This window comes from Poeciliopsis prolifica, unplaced genomic scaffold, assembly GCF_027474105.1.
Source record: "Poeciliopsis prolifica strain line A6 unplaced genomic scaffold, Auburn_PproV2 SCAFFOLD004, whole genome shotgun sequence".
Taxonomy (NCBI): domain Eukaryota; kingdom Metazoa; phylum Chordata; class Actinopteri; order Cyprinodontiformes; family Poeciliidae; genus Poeciliopsis; species Poeciliopsis prolifica.
Genome location: NW_026562379.1, coordinates 19,289,549 through 19,308,100, shown reverse-complemented (window position 1 = coordinate 19,308,100; position 18,552 = coordinate 19,289,549). Strand labels below are relative to the sequence as shown.

Here is an 18,552-nt window from a genome sequence, read left to right as displayed (position 1 = left end):
AAGAAATTAATATATGAGGAAAAAATAACAAACAGATGGGAACGCTTCATTCGTTAAAGTGAAATATCTGCCGCAATAACAACGAGAAAATTCAAAAAATGTATGAATTAAAAAAATAAAAGTTCTGTATCATAAATACCACAACAACGCTACTAGGAAACCTAAGAAAAGCATTTCTCGATCCGAGTGGTCTCTCTCCACACAAATCTCTGTTACGTCGCGACGTGCCCACGCTAGGTTACGTTTGTGTGAACGCAGCCAATCGTGATCCGCTTTCAGAGACAGTCGGTGTGGCTGTTGGAGGATCCTGGAGGAACAGTAAATCCCGGCCCCGGTTTAATCTCCTCTCTGCGGCGTTTTCTGCCCGGATTCCCGGACATGAACAGCGTCGGGGAGGCTTGTACGGAGCTGAAGCGGGAGTACGACCAGTGCTTCAACCGCTGGTTCGCGGAGCACTTCCTGAAGGGGGACCGGAGCGGGGACCCGTGCACCGAGACCTTCCGGAAGTACCAGCGCTGCGTGCAGAAGGCCATCAAGGAGAAGGACATCCCGATCGACGGGGTGGAGTTCATGGGGCCCAACAAGGACAAACCCGAGAGCTGATGGAGCGGAGGGACGGGTTCTGGTCCGGTTCTGCTCCGGAACCATGAGGCCCGCAGCTGCCTGGACCAGCGGGTCCACACACACACACACACACACACGCACGCACGCACACACACGCACACACACACACACACACACACACACACACACACACACACGGACTGGACTGAACTCTGACCTCAGCTGGTTGGACTGCAGTTGACTGAGTCCAGATCTATGACTGAGCTGGACCGGGTCACGTTCCGGTCACGTCTCAGACCTGACCTACTTCCGGTTGACTTTCTGCTTTCAAACTGATGTTTTTGTGCTTCTGCTCATCATTTCACCTCCAACTCCAACCGAAGCGCTGATCGGTTCAGATCCACGCGTGTTGCCGGTTCTGTGGCTGTTTGCAGGTGAATCGCTTCAGATGAATCTGTTCAGATGAATCACTTTTTACCTGAACGTGCAGCGGGATGACGCTGCGGTCTCCATGGCGACACGTTTCCATCCGAGCAACATTTTTGTCATATTCAGATCTTATTTGAAGATTTGTTTTTGTTGTTGCAAAATATATAGTCTATGAATAAAGTTCCTCTTTAACCTTTATGTTTTTGAAGTTTTTTTAACTTTAAAATATTCTGAAGTTTGCTTTAAGTTTCACTCAAAGTTAATTGATTTGGCTCAGAATAAACTCTGAGGCTCAAACAGAGAAACAATTTATTCTGTTTCTCCATTTTGAGTTCAGAGCTTCAGCTGTTTCTCTGCCTGGGAGTAAAATGTGAAAAATGTGAAAATCATCATTTCAAATGAATTTCATTCTAATCAGCCAGTGGATCTTGGTTAAGTTTTCCCTGAGCGCTGTCTTGCAGACCTGCAGCGCCCAGTGGGGTCTCATCTATAACACTGACTGGTCACATTGTTCTGTGTGTTTATTCTAAGTTCTTAGGTTCTTCTATGATCCCACATGTTCAAGCTGTCTGGGCTACATGTTCAAGGCTGGGAGTTGTTTCCCACAGCTGCATCAGAACCAGACCGTTTCTCATGCTTTGGATCCTTTATCTTTGTATAAAACTCATGCTTTACATCCAGACTGGCTGGATTATTGATCATCTTATCAGCTCTCTGCATGGTGCACAATTCATGAATAAACCTGATTGAGTGATTTTACCTGAACAGAGCTTGAAAAATGTTTTTTCCACGACACTATGAATATCTATTTAAATCATTCATAACACTATCAATCAATCAATCATTTGCTATTTAGTTCCATAGCGCTGTACATCATAAACACAGTCATGCATCATAGAATAAACAATACATTGTTAGATATTATGTTGCAAATAAAACTATGACCAAAACCTCAACACAGATGTTACATTTTATTCAACTGAAAGTTTACAAAACACTCAAGTAATTAGCGCTTTAGAATTTATCTCAGAAATCTTGAGCTAAGTGCACTAATGGTTTTCAAAGTTAGCATAAACTAAATGCTGAGCAAAAAAGGGTCATTTACCCATTAGCACATTAGCAGATTAACACATTAGCATATTAACACATTAGCAGATTAGCATAACTACAAAACTGCTAACCACAGGTTTGGAAAAAGAACCAGAATGAAGAAAATTAACCCAAATAAAACAAAGCTTTTCTCGGTTTCCTCAGATCGTCAGTGGAAATCCTGAAGGTTTCTGGTGTCTGAATTTACCAAATATGGATTCAAAAGAGCAGAACTTGAAGCTGCGATCAGCATCTGTTGACCATGTGGAGCAGGTGGAGCTGCTGCTTCTCAGTCAGTTTATGGTTGTTGTTATGTCACAGGGGTCCTCAAACTGTCTCCTGTGAGGGCCACATAACTCGTCCCTTCTCTGATGGGGGGCCGGGGTCAGTTTGTAACAGAAAAAGTGTGATGATTGTAAGAGTGCTAAACATAAAAATGTATTGTTTTTCAGAAAGCACAATCAAATAACCTTTTCTGGATTCTTCAGAGAACAAAAGTAAGGAAATAACACTATTTATGAAATAAATAATAACCAAATAACACTCTGGGTTCTCCACATAAAAAAGTCCATGGAACATAAACTTTCTGTTGTGCTGGTCACAATCTTAAAAGGTCCAAGTTCAGTTTAGTTGTGGCTCATATGAGCACTCTGATAGCACTCACTACACCTGGTCACAGGGAGGAGGAAGAAAACTACAGCGGTCTGGAGAAGGCTCTCGAAGTTCCTGTGTTCCTTCCTTATAACCTTTTTGTAGGTTCCAATAGCTTGTAGACATTGCTGTTTGCAGCTCATCAACTTCCCTGTGAAACGATTGTAATAAAAAAGAGCAGCTGTGCGGTGTCCTGCACGTCCGTGCTCTCATCCAGTGCTACCGAAAAAAAATCAAACTCTTTCGCCTTCTGCTGCAGCTGTGTGTACATTACCGCCGATTTCTTCAATGCGTCTGGTGATTGTACTGGCTGATAGACTCACGGCATTAAAGACGTCTTTCTTTTCGGGACACACTTCCTCCGCTACAGCTCTCATGCATTTCTTGACAAATTCTCCGTCAGTGAAAGGTTTACCGCTGCTTGCTATCAGTTGAGCAACCCGAAAGCTGGCCCGAACAGATGACTGGTTCAGCTGAACTTGGCGTACAAATGTATTCTGCTGAGCTAACAATCCACTTTTTAGCTTTGAGAGTTTGTCTGCTCGCATTTGGCCTTGCAAGCTGTCATACTTGTCTTTATGATGGGATTCATAGTGTCTCTGCAGATTGTATTCTTTGAATACCACCACCGCCTCTTGACAGATGAGACAGACAAGCTTTTCTTTGCATTGGACAAAAAATAATCGTTTGTCCATTGCAGGTTAAATGCCCTGCATTCTGAATCAGTTTTTTCTTACCTAATCTTTTCGCCATTATTCCGTTCGCTCTTTGAGAGAGGCGGGTTTAAGATTTTTTTGATGGGGGTTGCCATATAGGCAACATCCATCCACCCTTCTGGGGTCTGTTATATGTTACGCATATATGTCGTTATATGTATAACTGATATATGTCAATTATATGCATGTATAAAATAGTTACTAACCAATTGTTAATCATAAATAAAGTTCATAACTAAGGAACATTTTACTGCAAAAGTCCAACTTATCAAATAAAAATGTACATATATGAAAATACTCTGGTATTTTTCAGGGGGCCGGACCAAATGTAGAGGCGGGCCACATCCGGCCCGCGGGCCGTAGTTTGGGGACCACTGCTGTAGATGAAACAATGTTTCACAGAATAATCATCCCGGTGTAAATAAAGGATCTGAGCGCTGGATCGTAGAGAATGTTAATGTGTTTTATGAGCTAATAAAGTTTTAAACGGCTTCATGTTGCCAGGATGAAAACATGAAAAGTTTTCCTTCAACTGCAGAAACCAGAAGCTCATAAACTCTGAAGGTTGCTCCATAGATTTGTGATCCAACTAATTACTGGCTGTTAGTCATAGCCGTTAGTTCGGAATGAAAACAATAAAAACTGGATTTTGTTGCGAGGACAACGTTGTAACATAACCACTATGTTTGTTTTTCTCAGTGACTATATTAAATGTTAAAAATTCCAAGCTGTCTAGTGGAACAGTTGAGGAGTTCATTATTTAAAAGAAAAATGTCGAAGTTCCGCTGTTAAAAACCTGATGTTGGGTAAATCATGTTGGGGCCAGGTGTGTGGGAATTAGTGATAAAAAGGGGGCGTGTCCGCCGGAAGACGCGGCGCAATCAGTAAGAAAGACGCTCATGTGTCGATCTGTGCAGCGGGAGTTTTGGCCTTATTGTCTGTTTAAATCAAAGAAAAGTAACGAAAAAGATTTAAAAAAAAATCGATTAAGGTTCGTCCAGCGCCGCAGATCGCGCCCGAAAGCCTGGACCGGAGCCTGGACCGGAGCCTGGACCGGAGCCTGGACCGGAGCCTGGACCGGAGTTTGCACCGAGGAAACGCCGCCCGGTGCAGAAGGAGACGCCAGGAAGCCACCGGGGGGAAAAGGGACGCTCCCGGTGAGATCTGGACTTTATTATCTTTTGGGGGTTTTTGGGTGGTACCACTCTTCTTTTTCTCATCTTTTTTGGTTTTTTTTTTTTTTTTTTTTTGACGTTTTGGATTTTTTTCTTTCGGGATTGAAGACGGGGATTAATACGGAGCGACGCTTCCAGGACGTTGTTAGATTTGGAGTTATGGGACTCTTTTATGGACAAAAATGTAAAAAAGGAACAGGACTATTGGGACTTTCTATTTTGTAAGTGTGGTTGATGAATCAGCCCGAACAAGGCGAATCAGACCCTTCATTATTTTGGGTGGGTTTTGATGTTGATTTAGGTTTATTAACTATTCAAATTTTGGGTTTCTGAATAAATAATTTCTGGTAAAAACCTATTAATGTCGTACTGAGTGGTTGAACATTTGTTGTATTTCAAATTAACCTGGTAACACTTGTACTCTATTTACCTGGGACAAGATCCCCCTTGTGTTTTTTGTGAGTTCCGCTTTATTCAAGCCAAATGTTACAACGTGAGATACCAGAAACATTTAGAGTGGAGCCTTGATGGAGGATCCAGCCTGGATGAGCAGGGAAGAACAAATCCTGATTGTATATTTGGCTCTGTTGTCGGCAGAGTGATACTTTGGATTGTAATGATGTGACTACAGGGTTAGGGATCACCTACACAGGGATGATGGGATGCCTTCCAGAGTAGTTATTTGGTTCCTAGTTGGGTATTTCAGAGTTTCAGATTCTTTAGAGGTAATTATTTGTAGTAACAGGGAGTGAATAAAGTTTCAGTATTTTGGCCTGAGACCTGGTCACCGACCCAGAAAAGGGGCTCTGCCCTTTTCCGACTCAAGGTCATGAACTCAGATGTGCTGATTTTTATCCCAGACGCTCCAGACTTTCTCCGAGTCGCTCCAATGAAAGCTGGACTGATGGACACATCATCTGCAAAAGGCAGACAGTTCTGACCCTGAAGTCACTGAACAGATTCAGTGACTGCAGTCAACCATGAGCGAGTCTCACTGGAAACACGCAATGTGTTCTGGCACCGGCCCTGAGGTACTGGGTCAAGGGGCCCGGTCCCCCAGGGCCCACCAAGGGACATAAAACACATGCAGGCTGGTTAGTCTACATAGTCATGCTTTGTTTAACACGTGGAAAACCAGAGGAACCGGTGCAGTGGAGGCAGCTGGCAGGTTTTCTTGTAGGATATTAAATATTGACCCAGGGGTGCAGGGTACTGCTGGGGATGTAGGGTGTGTTACGGGTTACATCCAGGAGTATTTACCGGTCTGGGAACCTGGTACTGCTGGAAACCTGGACCTTCAGATCCAGAGACCTTTAGATGAGTCCCAGGTTCAACACACTTCAATCAAACATCTGAAAACGTCCTGATCACACAGAACAGCAGCAGACGTCTTGCCAAGCAATCTTTATTAGAAACAGCATTTCTACTCAAACAAAGGTTCTGTGTCCCGTTAACGTCCCAGCTGTGGAGGAAACAGGAAACTGTCGGCCTGTCCAACATTCCCACCCACCTCAGGAACCATGCAGCCCCCGGCAGAAGAGTCGGGTCGCTCCGGATCAACAACATGGTGGGGCGGAGCAACCAGAGCTTCTAGCATCCATCCAACCTCCATCCAACCTCCATCCAACCTCCACCTGTGATTCTGCTCCAGCTAAGAGTCAAAATCAGAGGACCTTCGCCTTTCTGTCTGGAGAGATGCTGAGCTTCTTCCAGCCAGAACATCCATGGCTCCAAGCTTCAGGTTCCCGCTCCGTCCAGAGCAAAACGGACCTCCAGGCTTCATTCTGCAGACGCTCCTGGTCGCATCTCCTCAGCAGTTTCCAAAATTAATCATTTCAAGAATGTTTAGAAGAACTGAGAGGAAATCTTCAGGGCTCTTCTCCGGGTGGAGTTCACACTGACGGCAATCCGACTCCGACTGGGGAAGGAAAACAGAGACGGGAACGTTTCACTGAACAGAGAAGCAAAAAGAAAAACAAGAAAGGAGCCAGAAAAACAATCCTAAACTTACATAACAGCAAAATATTCCAACCCGAATGATGGTGAAAATTGAAGTAAAATTGAAAAAAATGTGACTGAGTTACATATCAGCTATTCGTTCATCCTCCTGCTGTATCCGGAACCAGCCGGTTCAATAAACCCAGTGAATTTCCGACCAACCGAACTGTGATTATTTACGGTGCCTGACAGGCAAAACGGGCAGCAAATGCAACACAAAAATGCTGCAATCAGGAAGAAAATGGAGCAAACTGAAAACAGACGTCCTCCAGACGCTCAGTGTGCTTCATAGTTCGCATCGATCAGGTCTGCAGTCGCCTCTGAACATAAAGCAACAATCTGAGCGACTCGCCGTCCTGTCATTCCACACTCCGACCAGCAGGTGGAACCACTCAGCCAGCAGTAGTTCAGGATGTTTCCATAGTTACAGATGAGGGCAAGAGAGAGTATTCATCATCCTAAACAAATGGAACAGAAAACCTTCTTTTCTTAAATTAATTGATAATAATGAATTAATGAACAGATTTTAAAAACTTTCAGGTCTTATTTTTATGTTAGTTTGTTTCATGATGTTTAGGAGGGAATCTGTGAATATTTGCTGTTTTAATGAACATGTGGAAACATTTTGTCCTGGTGACCAAAGTTTGTTTTCCAGCATCAAGCTGTGAGAACACAGAGGCGGTCCAGCTGGGCCCGGTTCTGTCCAGGAATCTGAACCGGTTCCTCCTCTACCAGTGAAGTCTGGAGGACGTCCTGCTCTGAGTCTGCAGAGATCAGAGAGACAGGTGGACCGGACCGGATTGGACTGGACCGGATCAGACTGAACCAGCCCGCACTGAACCGGACCAGATCAGATTGGATTGGAACAAACCGGACCGAACTGGACCGAATCGGACTGGACCGAGCCAGACGCAAGGAGCCGCTTTCAGCAACGACAAATACAGAAAAGTCGCAACACTGGAACAAAATGCAGCAGGTGCAAAGAAGCTGCAGCATCACCTGCAGCATCACCTGCAGCATCACCACAGCCCTCTGCTCTGCTCTTTTTCCTGCTTCGTTGTGCCGCAGACGCCAGAGGCTGACTTCTTGAGCCCCTTTTTGGTGGAGCTGGATGATGAGATCCTGGCGCTGCTCTCGGTCTGAGACCCGACCTGAACCCAAACACAACGTCCTCCCAGACTGTCAGCAGAACCAGGGCCGCGGTTCCACCAGGAGCTGGTTGGGTCGCCGGTTCTGTTGGGAGCTTCGGGTCTCCGGGGCTTTCAGGCTCAGTTCTCAGGTTTCTTCTTTCTGCATCGATGATCCGAGTTTCTCCTGGAGGAGATCGTGAGTTGCGTCGCCCACTCGGGACTGGTGGGGTCATTCTTCACGTTGACCCAAAGCCTCCCTGGTGGTGCTAAACTAACCCAACCATCCGGATCGGACCGAACTGGACCGGATCATACTGGACCGAGCCAGACGCAGGAAGCGTCTGGCTGCAACCAGAGAGCAGAAACCTTCATGCTTTTACTAGACCGTCTCATCAACAGGGGAAACGACTGATCAAATGCTGAATCATCTGCTGCGTCTCATGCACAGTAGGACCCAAAGTGTCTCCCCCTGCAGGCCGAGCCAGGTCACTGTTGGTCTGTAAAGCTTCACAAGCCAAACATTCATGTGCAGAAAATCAAACGGAGGAATCTGGAGCGTCCAGAGAGTCTGGATGTCCGTGTGATGGACACGAGTCTCACTCATTGTTAGCAGTAATAGTAGCAATAGTAGTAGTACTCACAGTAATAGTAATAGTAGTATTGTTGTTGTTCCTGCTGCTCACCTCATTAAATTTCTTAGCCAGGTTCCAGATGGACTGGCTGAGGTTCTGCTGGGTGCGGTTGAGGCCGCTGGCCTTCATCTCCTCACAGAGGACACTCAGCTCATCGGTGAAGCAGCTCAAGGTGGCGCCGGGACATTTCTGCTGGGACAGAACAAGACTCAGCAAACACAGAAACCACAGGCCTCAGTCAGCTGCAGCAGGTTTCTATTGTATCTGCAGGTGGGATTTTAAATACGAGGTCGGATTTGAGCTGCATGCGCATCGCCAGTTTAAAAATTTGGAAGAAGAATGGAGACATTTTCAAAAGGCTGTTTTACTGGGAAGGAGGCAAGACGACGTCCTTCCTATTGGAGCGAATCTACTCTGAAGGAACCAACGTGAAGGTCGTCTGCCAGGCTGCAGGCCTGATGCTTCCTCACTGCAGCTGCATGAACACAAACACTGAACCTGTAAAGTCCTGACTGGACTAAAGTCTGACCCTTCAGCAGAACCTGGAACATGTGGACCCATGTTGGAACATGTGGACTCATGTTGGAACATGTGGACTCATGTTGGAACATGTGGACCCATGTTGGAACATGCGGACCCATGTTGGAACATGTGGACTCATGTTGGAACATGCGGACTCATGTTGGAACATGCGGACTCATGTTGGAACATGTGGACCCATGTTGGAACATGCGGACTCATGTTGGAACATGCGGACCCATGTTGGAACATGTGGACTCATGTTGGAACATGTGGACTCATGTTGGAACATGTGGACCCATGTTGGAACATGTGGACCCATGTTGGAACATGTGGACTCATGTTGGAACATGTGGACTCATGTTGGAACATGTGGACCCATGTTGGAACATGTGGACCCATGTTGGAACATGTGGACCCATGTTGGAACATGTGGACTCATGTTGGAACATGTGGACTCATGTTGGAACATGTGGACTCATGTTGGAACATGTGGACCCATGTTGGAACATGTGGACCCATGTTGGAACATGTGGACCCATGTTGGAACATGTGGACTCATGTTGGAACATGTGGACTCATGTTGGAACATGTGGACCCATGTTGGAACATGTGGACTCATGTTGGAACATGTGGACTCATGTTGGAACATGTGGACCCATGTTGGAACATGCGGACTCATGTTGGAACATGCGGACTCATGTTGGAACATGCGGACCCATGTTGGAACATGCGGACTCATGTTGGAACATGTGGACTCATGTTGGAACATGTGGACTCATGTTGGAACATGTGGACCCATGTTGGAACATGTGGACCCATGTTGGAACATGTGGACTCATGTTGGAACATGCGGACTCATGTTGGAACATGTGGACTCATGTTGGAACATGTGGACTCATGTTGGAACATGTGGACTCATGTTGGAACATGCGGACTCATGTTGGAACATGTGGACTCATGTTGGAACATGCGGACTCATGTTGGAACATGCGGACTCATGTTGGAACATGTGGACCCATGTTGGAACATGTGGACTCATGTTGGAACATGCGGACTCATGTTGGAACATGTGGACTCATGTTGGAACATGTGGACCCATGTTGGAACATGTGGACTCATGTTGGAACATGTGGACTCATGTTGGAACATGTGGACTCATGTTGGAACATGGGGACTCATGTTGGAACATGTGGACTCATGTTGGAACATGCGGACTCATGTTGGAACATGCGGACTCATGTTGGAACATGTGGACTCATGTTGGAACATGTGGACCCATGTTGGAACATGTGGACCCATGTTGGAACATGCGGACTCATGTTGGAACATGTGGACTCATGTTGGAACATGTGGACTCATGTTGGAACATGTGGACCCATGTTGGAACATGCGGACTCATGTTGGAACATGCGGACTCATGTTGGAACATGTGGACTCATGTTGGAACATGTGGACCCATGTTGGAACATGCGGACTCATGTTGGAACATGCGGACTCATGTTGGAACATGTGGACTCATGTTGGAACATGTGGACTCATGTTGGAACATGTGGACTCATGTTGGAACATGTGGACCCATGTTGGAACATGCGGACCCATGTTGGAACATGCGGACTCATGTTGGAACATGCGGACTTATGTTGGAACATGTGGACCCATGTTGGAACATGCGGACTCATGTTGGAACATGCGGACTCATGTTGGAACATGCGGACTCATGTTGGAACATGTGGACTCATGTTGGAACATGTGGACTCATGTTGGAACATGTGGACTCATGTTGGAACATGTGGACTCATGTTGGAACATGTGGACCCATGTTGGAACATGCGGACTCATGTTGGAACATGCGGACTCATGTTGGAACATGTGGACTCATGTTGGAACATGTGGACCCATGTTGGAACATGCGGACTCATGTTGGAACATGTGGACTCATGTTGGAACATGTGGACTCATGTTGGAACATGCGGACTCATGTTGGAACATGTGGACTCATGTTGGAACATGTGGACTCATGTTGGAACATGTGGACCCATGTTGGAACATGCGGACTCATGTTGGAACATGCGGACTCATGTTGGAACATGTGGACTCATGTTGGAACATGTGGACTCATGTTGGAACATGTGGACTCATGTTGGAACATGTGGACCCATGTTGGAACATGCGGACTCATGTTGGAACATGTGGACCCATGTTGGAACATGTGGACTCATGTTGGAACATGTGGACCCATGTTGGAACATGTGGACCCATGTTGGAACATGCGGACTCATGTTGGAACATGCGGACTCATGTTGGAACATGCGGACTCATGTTGGAACATGTGGACCCATGTTGGAACATGCGGACTCATGTTGGAACATGTGGACTCATGTTGGAACATGTGGACTCATGTTGGAACATGTGGACTCATGTTGGAACATGTGGACTCATGTTGGAACATGTGCATCTCCAGCTTCACATGGTTTTTGAACAGACTCCAGGTCCTCACCAACATTCACATGTCAGATGGTAAAAGTCAAAATCTCTGAAGACCAAACAAGTTGAACCAAAGATGGCCGACGAGGAAGAAGCGATGGCAGCAGCTTGTGCACAACTTCTAATGGAGGCAAAAACGAGTAGAGATTGGACCCTGGGTGTGACCTGGTGACCTTATGACCCCTGCTGGGTCAGCCGGGCACTGGATGGGTTTATCAGGATGGGAAGCAGAAGGTCTGTCTGATAAATCCTTCCTGTCTGGAGCAGCTTTGTGGTTCTGATCGGAGCTGAAGCAGAACCCTCCACTTCCCTGAACTCTGTCTGCAGCCTGAGATGAAACTGTTGCTGCATTAATCCTCCATTTAGAGGCAGCAGAGCGTAAAGCCTGAAGCTGTGATCAGTGGCTGATCCACATGTTGAGGAATGAAGACGTGGAGCCTGCAGCCAGTGAACCGCCCCGCCGTGTTCATTGTTCTGTGCCGATAAGCTTCGCCTCTTCTGCTGCCGCCAAAGTCAATCTCAGCTTCTGCACTTTCCAGAGTCAGGAGGTGAAACTTGTTTATGTTCAGAGCTCAGACGTTCTGGGAGACTTCCTGCTCTGAGTGGACCGGAGAGAGCCAGGCTGCTGCTTTCATTACACTGAGACACAAGTTTAGGAAACTGAAGGAGCAAATGGCCTGGATCATGAAACTGTTCATGCACATCATGAACCGTCAGCCATGTTGGATTCTCACAGTGATAGGATGAAGCTTCGCCCACTAAACGCTGCAGGTCTTTCTGGAAACTTCAATGATCTAAGCTGGAAAGTCTCTGAGATTAAAATCTGTTTCAACACCAACAATTAGAAACGACTACAAACAAGTAAAGTCATCGAAACCCAATGAAATCCAGATCAGAAATAAGAGAAGTAACAACACACAGAAACAGGAATAAATACAACTTAATGTTAAAGCATTTAGAAAAATGATTGAAAAGTGATGAAGAGTGGCTTTAGATAGACCGTCTCTTCAACTTGAGGTTTTCTGCAGCTGGTTCCAATTTAAGGGGGAAGAAGCAGAGATCTGCATCGTGACCCAGCAGGAGGTCCAGGCTGCAGAGCAACTCACCTTGTAGTCGTCAACTGAAGGCGTGTAAAGACTCAAGTCCATCTGTGGAGAAACCAAACATCTGCATTTTATATTTACAATTCAATAAATGCAAAATGAACTATTTGAAAAACCATAGAAACGTGATTTCTGTCTCAGAGATGCTCTGGTTCTGGAGTTGTTCCAGATTGTTCCTGACATAACCGGGTCAGAACCGATTCCTTGACCTGCTGAAAAGTGTCTGAGCCACAAAGAGCAACAGTTGGATGTGTTGATATTCACAGGAACCGGAGCAGCGCCGCATAAAATGGCCGATAAAAACCAAATCTGCTAGATTACAGAAACTCTGCGCTCTGATCAGACGCGTTGGGCTTTGAGATATTTAGGAACGTTTGGCTGCTCAGAGGAAAATATGAAGAAATGACTGAAATATTTTGGAGGACAAAGATAAACATGAGCAACAGATCATGTTTAGTTTCACAGAGCGAGGCTCAAAACATCGGACCAGCTTCACTTCACAAATCAGAAACACGTTGCTGTTCTGGAATAAATCTGGTTCCAGTGTTTCTGTTTGCTGGACTTTCCTTCTCCAGCTTCGGTCAAAGGTCCAGACCTGATCCTAGAGACCCGAGCTGCGGCCCGGGTCAGGAGGTCCCGAGCCGGGTCAGGAGGTCCCGAGCCGGGTCAGGAGGACCCGGGCCGGGTCAGGAGGACCCGAGCCGGGTCAGGAGGACCCGGGCCGGGTCAGGAGGACCCGAGCCGGGTCAGGAGGACCCGGGCCGGGTCAGGAGGACCCGAGCCGGGTCAGGAGGACCCGGCCCGCGGGCCAGCGTCAACAATCAGAAACATTTGGCCTGGAGATGAGCAATGATGAGCACTGCTAGCTAAAAACCAGCTGTGCTAAACCTGCAGCTCCAATCAGACGTTCCTTCTCCTCCACATCGACCAAGAATTCAATACTGAAGCATTTAATTCGTCCAGATTGTTCCTCAACATGCATCGAAGACCCAACATGTCCTCTTTCGCCCTCTACAGAGTCAAACCTGTTAGCATATACAAATTAGCAAGAAGTGATTCTTTGGAGACAACTTTTCAGTCTCATTGTTGAGTTTTGCTAACGGTTGCTAAATTAGCCTAACTGGCTGCAGTCAGAAAGCAGCAGGAGATTCAAACCCGAACAGATCCAAACTACAAAAATGAGCACTTTAGAATTCATTTGGAAAAATCACTTTCAGGGAAGCTGAGAGCGAAATGTTGTCAAAGTTAGAAGAAAATGGCTAATGCTAATTAGCAAATTAGCATTTGTTGATTGATCACTGGAGATGGAAATGTTTGATCACCTTGATTGGACCACATTGCTTAGGTCTCCTCTTAAGGTCACCTTTGCTGACCTTTGACCCCAGTCCACCAGTTTCTAGGTGTGCTGTCACAGCGCCTTCTTGTGGAGAATCTTCAGTCCTGCCAAACGTTTCACGTTGACTGAAGGCTGTGATCCAGGATCAGTTCATTCATAGAAAGTTTAAACTTCAACATGAGAGTCCGGATCGGTACCGGGTCAGGCAGCAGAACCCGAAGGATTTCTGACCCGCCAGAGGAGCGATGCCTCAGCATCAGAACGACTGATTGCTGCCATGTTCCCTCAGGCCGTCCTCTGTTTCTTAGATTGCAGTTGAAACTTGTCTCTGAATGCGACTCATCAACACCAACCAGCAGCTCAGATCCTGTTACAGATAAAACTGAACTGAAACAGGTCCAAACCCGTCCAGTCTGGGCGGGTTTGGTGATGATTATTCAAATTTGTGCCTGAAGTCTGTTTGCTCCGGTTCATCAAACAACATCAGAGCATGGAGACGCAGCAATACTTCACAATTACCACAAAACACTGAAAACGCTGCACAACACATCAAGTTTCATCAGTATGAGCACAAAGTGGGCACATGCATTCAGGGCTCTTCGCCCGGGGAGACATCATCTGACGGGCAGCACAATAGCTTGTAAAAATATGATGTCATTTGTGGACAAAAGACGTTTTGCATATTGAGTTGACAGCAGTGAGCCGCGTTCTGAGTTTTGCCTCCACTTGTTTCAGACGTAGCAAACAGACGGAGGAAACCTTCAGATGTCTTTACAAAATAAACATTCATGGCTTCATCTTGGGACTCGAACACGCAGCATGTTGGAGCAGATCTGCTCTTTGTTTCTTTGCTGAAAGTTTTTTCTCCTGGTTGCGGTTTTGTGTGTTTGGCAGCAGCTTCATGGATGAAGCTTCTCTTCCATCCATCAGGCTTATCCCCTACTCCAACGTCTCTCTGCTCAGCTTTCTGACCAACAGATTTGACCAGGTTTCCGTTGCTAATATCTCCAGACGCTGAAACAGGAAAGACGCAGCTGAACGTGGGAAAATGTCTGGCTAAAGGTGAGGTGATGCGACACGTCTCTGAAGACACGAGTTACAAATTGAACATGTGCTGCTGAGACCCAGTTCAGCTCAAACACATCGGACCGAACCCAGCTGCAGGGTTTCAAGCAGCCACTAGAGGGCAGACCAGGCGGACATTAGTTGAAGCGCCACGATGGTCTCGGCCCAAATGGGCCGTTCTTCTCGGTTCTGAACAAGTTTTTTCTGGATTTTGTTTCATTTTGCAGTTTTTTCTGAGTTCATGCTTTTCCTGAGCTGGGTGGATGTGGATAGATCCATTTGTTGAAGAATGACCCGGTTCGGTCCGGTTCGCTTCAGCAGCACAGAGACCAGATGGAGGTGATCTTTGCTCCGCTCTGCTGTCACTCATTTACCCGAGTGCAGCGTCTAAAGATGAGCAGCTGATAAATCACAGACCCAAGATAAACCATCCCATAAATCTGCAGAACTCTGCGGCCCGGTTCTGAGCCTCACCTGCGTTGGCAGCATGTTGTTGAGTGACTCAACCTTCTTGATCCGGTCCAGAGAGCAGAGGTCCCTCCTGCGGGTTCGGTTCGGTGCCGCCAGCAGACACACAGACCACAGAAACACCAGAACTGGACCGCCGCTCAGCATGGCAGAACCATCATCTGATGCTGCTGCAGCCTCAGCTCCGCATCCTGGGCCGGAGCCGGGCCCGGCCAGGACCAGAACCCCGCGGGACCAGAACCCCGTGGGACCGGGCTGAAACGCTCCCACTGGTTGCCCGGTTCAATCCCAGGACAGCTGGCAGGCGTCCAGTCAGGGGAACCTCAAACGGGTCGATCTCACTCACTCCAGAACCTTCAGCTCATCCCTCCAGGAAACCCAGGTTCTGTTCCAGGCTTCAACGGAACATCCAGAAAGTCTGCATGTCCAGATGTCTGTCCTCTGCAGGTCTCTGTCTGTCCTCTGCAGGTCTCTGTCTGTCCTCTGCAGGTCTCTGTCTGTCCTCTGCAGGTCTCTGTCTGTCCTCTGCAGGTCTCTGTCTGTCCTCTGCAGGTCTCTGTCTGTCCTCTGCAGGTCTCTGTCTGTCCTCTGCAGGTCTCTGTCTGTCCTCTGCAGGTCTCTGTCTGTCCTCTGCAGGTCTCTGTCTGTCCTCTGCAGGTCTCTGTCTTCCTGCGTTCCCAGTTTAAAAGGTGAATGTTTGGAGCTTCAGTCGTTTCTCTGCCACTTTTCTTCTCTCGCTTTGTAGCTTTTATTTTCTCACTCCTCCCACTCTTTCATTTCTCCTCCTCTTCCTCCTCCTCTTCCTCCTCCTCTTCCTCCTCCTCTTCTAACATTAATAGTCCCTTATATAATTTCCCATCAATTTTGTCCAACAGTTTCCTTTGAAAGGATGTTTTTTTCTCCACTCTGTGATCAACAGATTTTTTTTTTCAGTCTGACTGGAAACACATTCAAATAATTAGTTGTTTGTCATAAACTAAGCAAAGACCAAACAGTGATGATTGGCCCACATGGTTCTGTTTGGGTGACATGTGGGGCTGACCCTGTTGACCCTGTTGACCTGTTGACCCTGTTGACCTGTTGACCCGTTGACCCTGTTGACCCTGTTGACCTGTTGACCCTGTTGACCTGTTGACCAGTTGACCCATTGACCCTGTTGACCCATTGACCCATTGACCCTGTTGACCTGTTGACCCTGTTGACCTGTTGACCTGTTGACCTGTTGACCCTGTTGACCCGTTGACCCTGTTGACCCTGTTGACCCGTTGACCTGTTGACCCTGTTGACCCTGTTGACCTGTTGACCCTGTTGACCCGTTGACCCTGTTGACCCGTTGACCCTGTTGACCTGTTGACCCGTTGACCCTGTTGACCCTGTTGACCTGTTGACCCTGTTGACCCTGTTGACCTGTTGACCGTGTTGACCCGTTGACCCTGTTGACCCGTTGACCCTGTTGACCCGTTGACCCTGTTGACCCTGTTGACCTGTTGACCCTGTTGACCTGTTGACCCTGTTGACCCTGTTGACCCTGTTGACCTGTTGACCCTGTTGACCTGTTGACCCTGTTGACCCTGTTGACCTGTTGACCCTGTTGACCCTGTTGACCTGTTGACCCTGTTGACCTGTTGACCCTGTTGACCCTGTTGACCTGTTGACCCTGTTGACCCTGTTGACCCGTTGACCCTGTTGACCTGTTGACCCGTTGACCCTGTTGACCTGTTGACCCGTTGACCCTGTTGACCCTGTTGACCTGTTGACCCTGTTGACCCTGTTGACCCGTTGACCCTGTTGACCTGTTGACCCTGTTGACCTGTTGACCCTGTTGACCTGTTGACCCGTTGACCCTGTTGACCTGTTGACCTGTTGACCCTGTTGACCTGTTGACCCGTTGACCCTGTTGACCTGTTGACCCGTTGACCCTGTTGACCCTGTTGACCCTGTTGACCCGTTGACCCTGTTGACCTGTTGACCCTGTTGACCTGTTGACCCGTTGACCCTGTTGACCCTGTTGACCTGTTGACCTGTTGACCCTGTTGACCTGTTGACCCGTTGACCCTGTTGACCTGTTGACCCGTTGACCCTGTTGACCCTGTTGACCCTGTTGACCCTGTTGACCTGTTGACCCTGTTGACCTGTTGACCTGTTGACCCTGTTGACCTGTTGACCCGTTGACCCTGTTGACCTGTTGACCTGTTGACCCTGTTGACCCGTTGACCCTGTTGACCCTGTTGACCCTGTTGACCCTGTTGACCTGTTGACCCTGTTGACCTGTTGACCCGTTGACCCTGTTGACCCTGTTGACCTGTTGACCTGTTGACCTGTTGACCCGTTGACCCTGTTGACCCTGTTGACCTGTTGACCCTGTTGACCTGTTGACCCGTTGACCTGTTGACCCTTTGCCATAAAGGAGGTTGGACGTGAGGAGAACTGAACAGAGCTTGTTTGGCCAGTTTCTTCATGGTTTCTCCGGTTGGAGCTGAACCAGGTGAACGTAGGCTGTGGGTCATAGAGGAGCAGAACCGACCCGAACCTGTTGGGCTCATAGAGGAGGGATTTACAGAACCGACCCGAACCTCCTGACGAATTGATCAAATGATCGGATGCTGGCCAGTTTCCATGATGGTGCACCGTCTCCATAGTTACCAACGGTCACACACGTATCATCATGTCTCTCTAATCATTATAATAATCATGATTATAATAATAATCATGATTATAATAATAATCATGATTATTATAATAATCATGATTATAATAATAATCATGATTATTATTATAATCATGATTATAATAATAATCATGATTATTATAATAATCATGATTATTATTATAATCATTATTATTATAATGATTATATAATCATTATTATAATAATAATCATTATTATTATAATAATCATGATTATTATTATAATCATTATTATAATAATGATTATTATAATCATGATTATAATAATAATCATGATTATAATTATTATAAAGGAAATGAACGTTTATCTTCTTACCTTGACAGTCAATGTTGTTGCTATGATGTCATTATGGGACCCAACAGAACCAGGTGGCCCAGAGCAACAGGAACAACTGTTAGCAGATGAAGCTCGTTAGCGGCTAAATTAGCAACCATTAGCTTAGCGACAAAATAATACGAGGCCGTCATCAACATGCAGAGTTCAGTCTCTGGTCCAGTGATG

The 18,552-nt window shown here is 46.8% G+C and overlaps 2 protein-coding genes across 2 annotated transcripts; one reads left to right on the top strand and one right to left on the bottom strand.

Annotated features, from left to right (window-relative positions):
- Window positions 1–160: 160 nt before the first annotated feature.
- triap1 (TP53 regulated inhibitor of apoptosis 1) lies at window positions 161–1,191 on the top strand. The gene has a single exon (XM_055028180.1). The coding sequence runs from the start codon at window positions 379–381 to the stop codon at window positions 601–603; it is 225 nt and encodes a 74-aa protein (XP_054884155.1). The 5' UTR covers window positions 161–378; the 3' UTR covers window positions 604–1,191.
- Window positions 1,192–6,013: 4,822 nt separating this feature from the next.
- Window positions 6,014–16,105, bottom strand: il15l (interleukin 15, like). The gene is made up of 4 exons (XM_055028177.1): window positions 15,369–16,105; window positions 12,497–12,538; window positions 8,436–8,573; window positions 6,014–6,542 (listed from the first exon to the last, which is right to left on the bottom strand). The coding sequence occupies exons 1-4, from the start codon at window positions 15,507–15,509 to the stop codon at window positions 6,435–6,437; spliced, it is 429 nt and encodes a 142-aa protein (XP_054884152.1). The 5' UTR covers window positions 15,510–16,105; the 3' UTR covers window positions 6,014–6,434.
- Window positions 16,106–18,552: the final 2,447 nt, after the last annotated feature.

Bases quoted from the DNA above. Each gene is read 5' to 3' on its own strand.
- triap1 (XM_055028180.1), top strand. From the start codon at position 379: ATGAACAGCGTCGGGGAGGCTTGTACGGAGCTGAAGCGGGAGTACGAC.
- il15l (XM_055028177.1), bottom strand. From the start codon at position 15,509: ATGCTGAGCGGCGGTCCAGTTCTGGTGTTTCTGTGGTCTGTGTGTCTG. The intron at 12,539-15,368 runs GTGAGGCTCAGA...GTTTCTCCACAG, and splicing joins ACAACATGCTGCCAACGCAG to ATGGACTTGAGTCTTTACAC. The intron at 6,543-8,435 runs GTGAGCAGCAGG...TTCCTTCCCCAG, and splicing joins TGGCTAAGAAATTTAATGAG to TCGGAGTCGGATTGCCGTCA.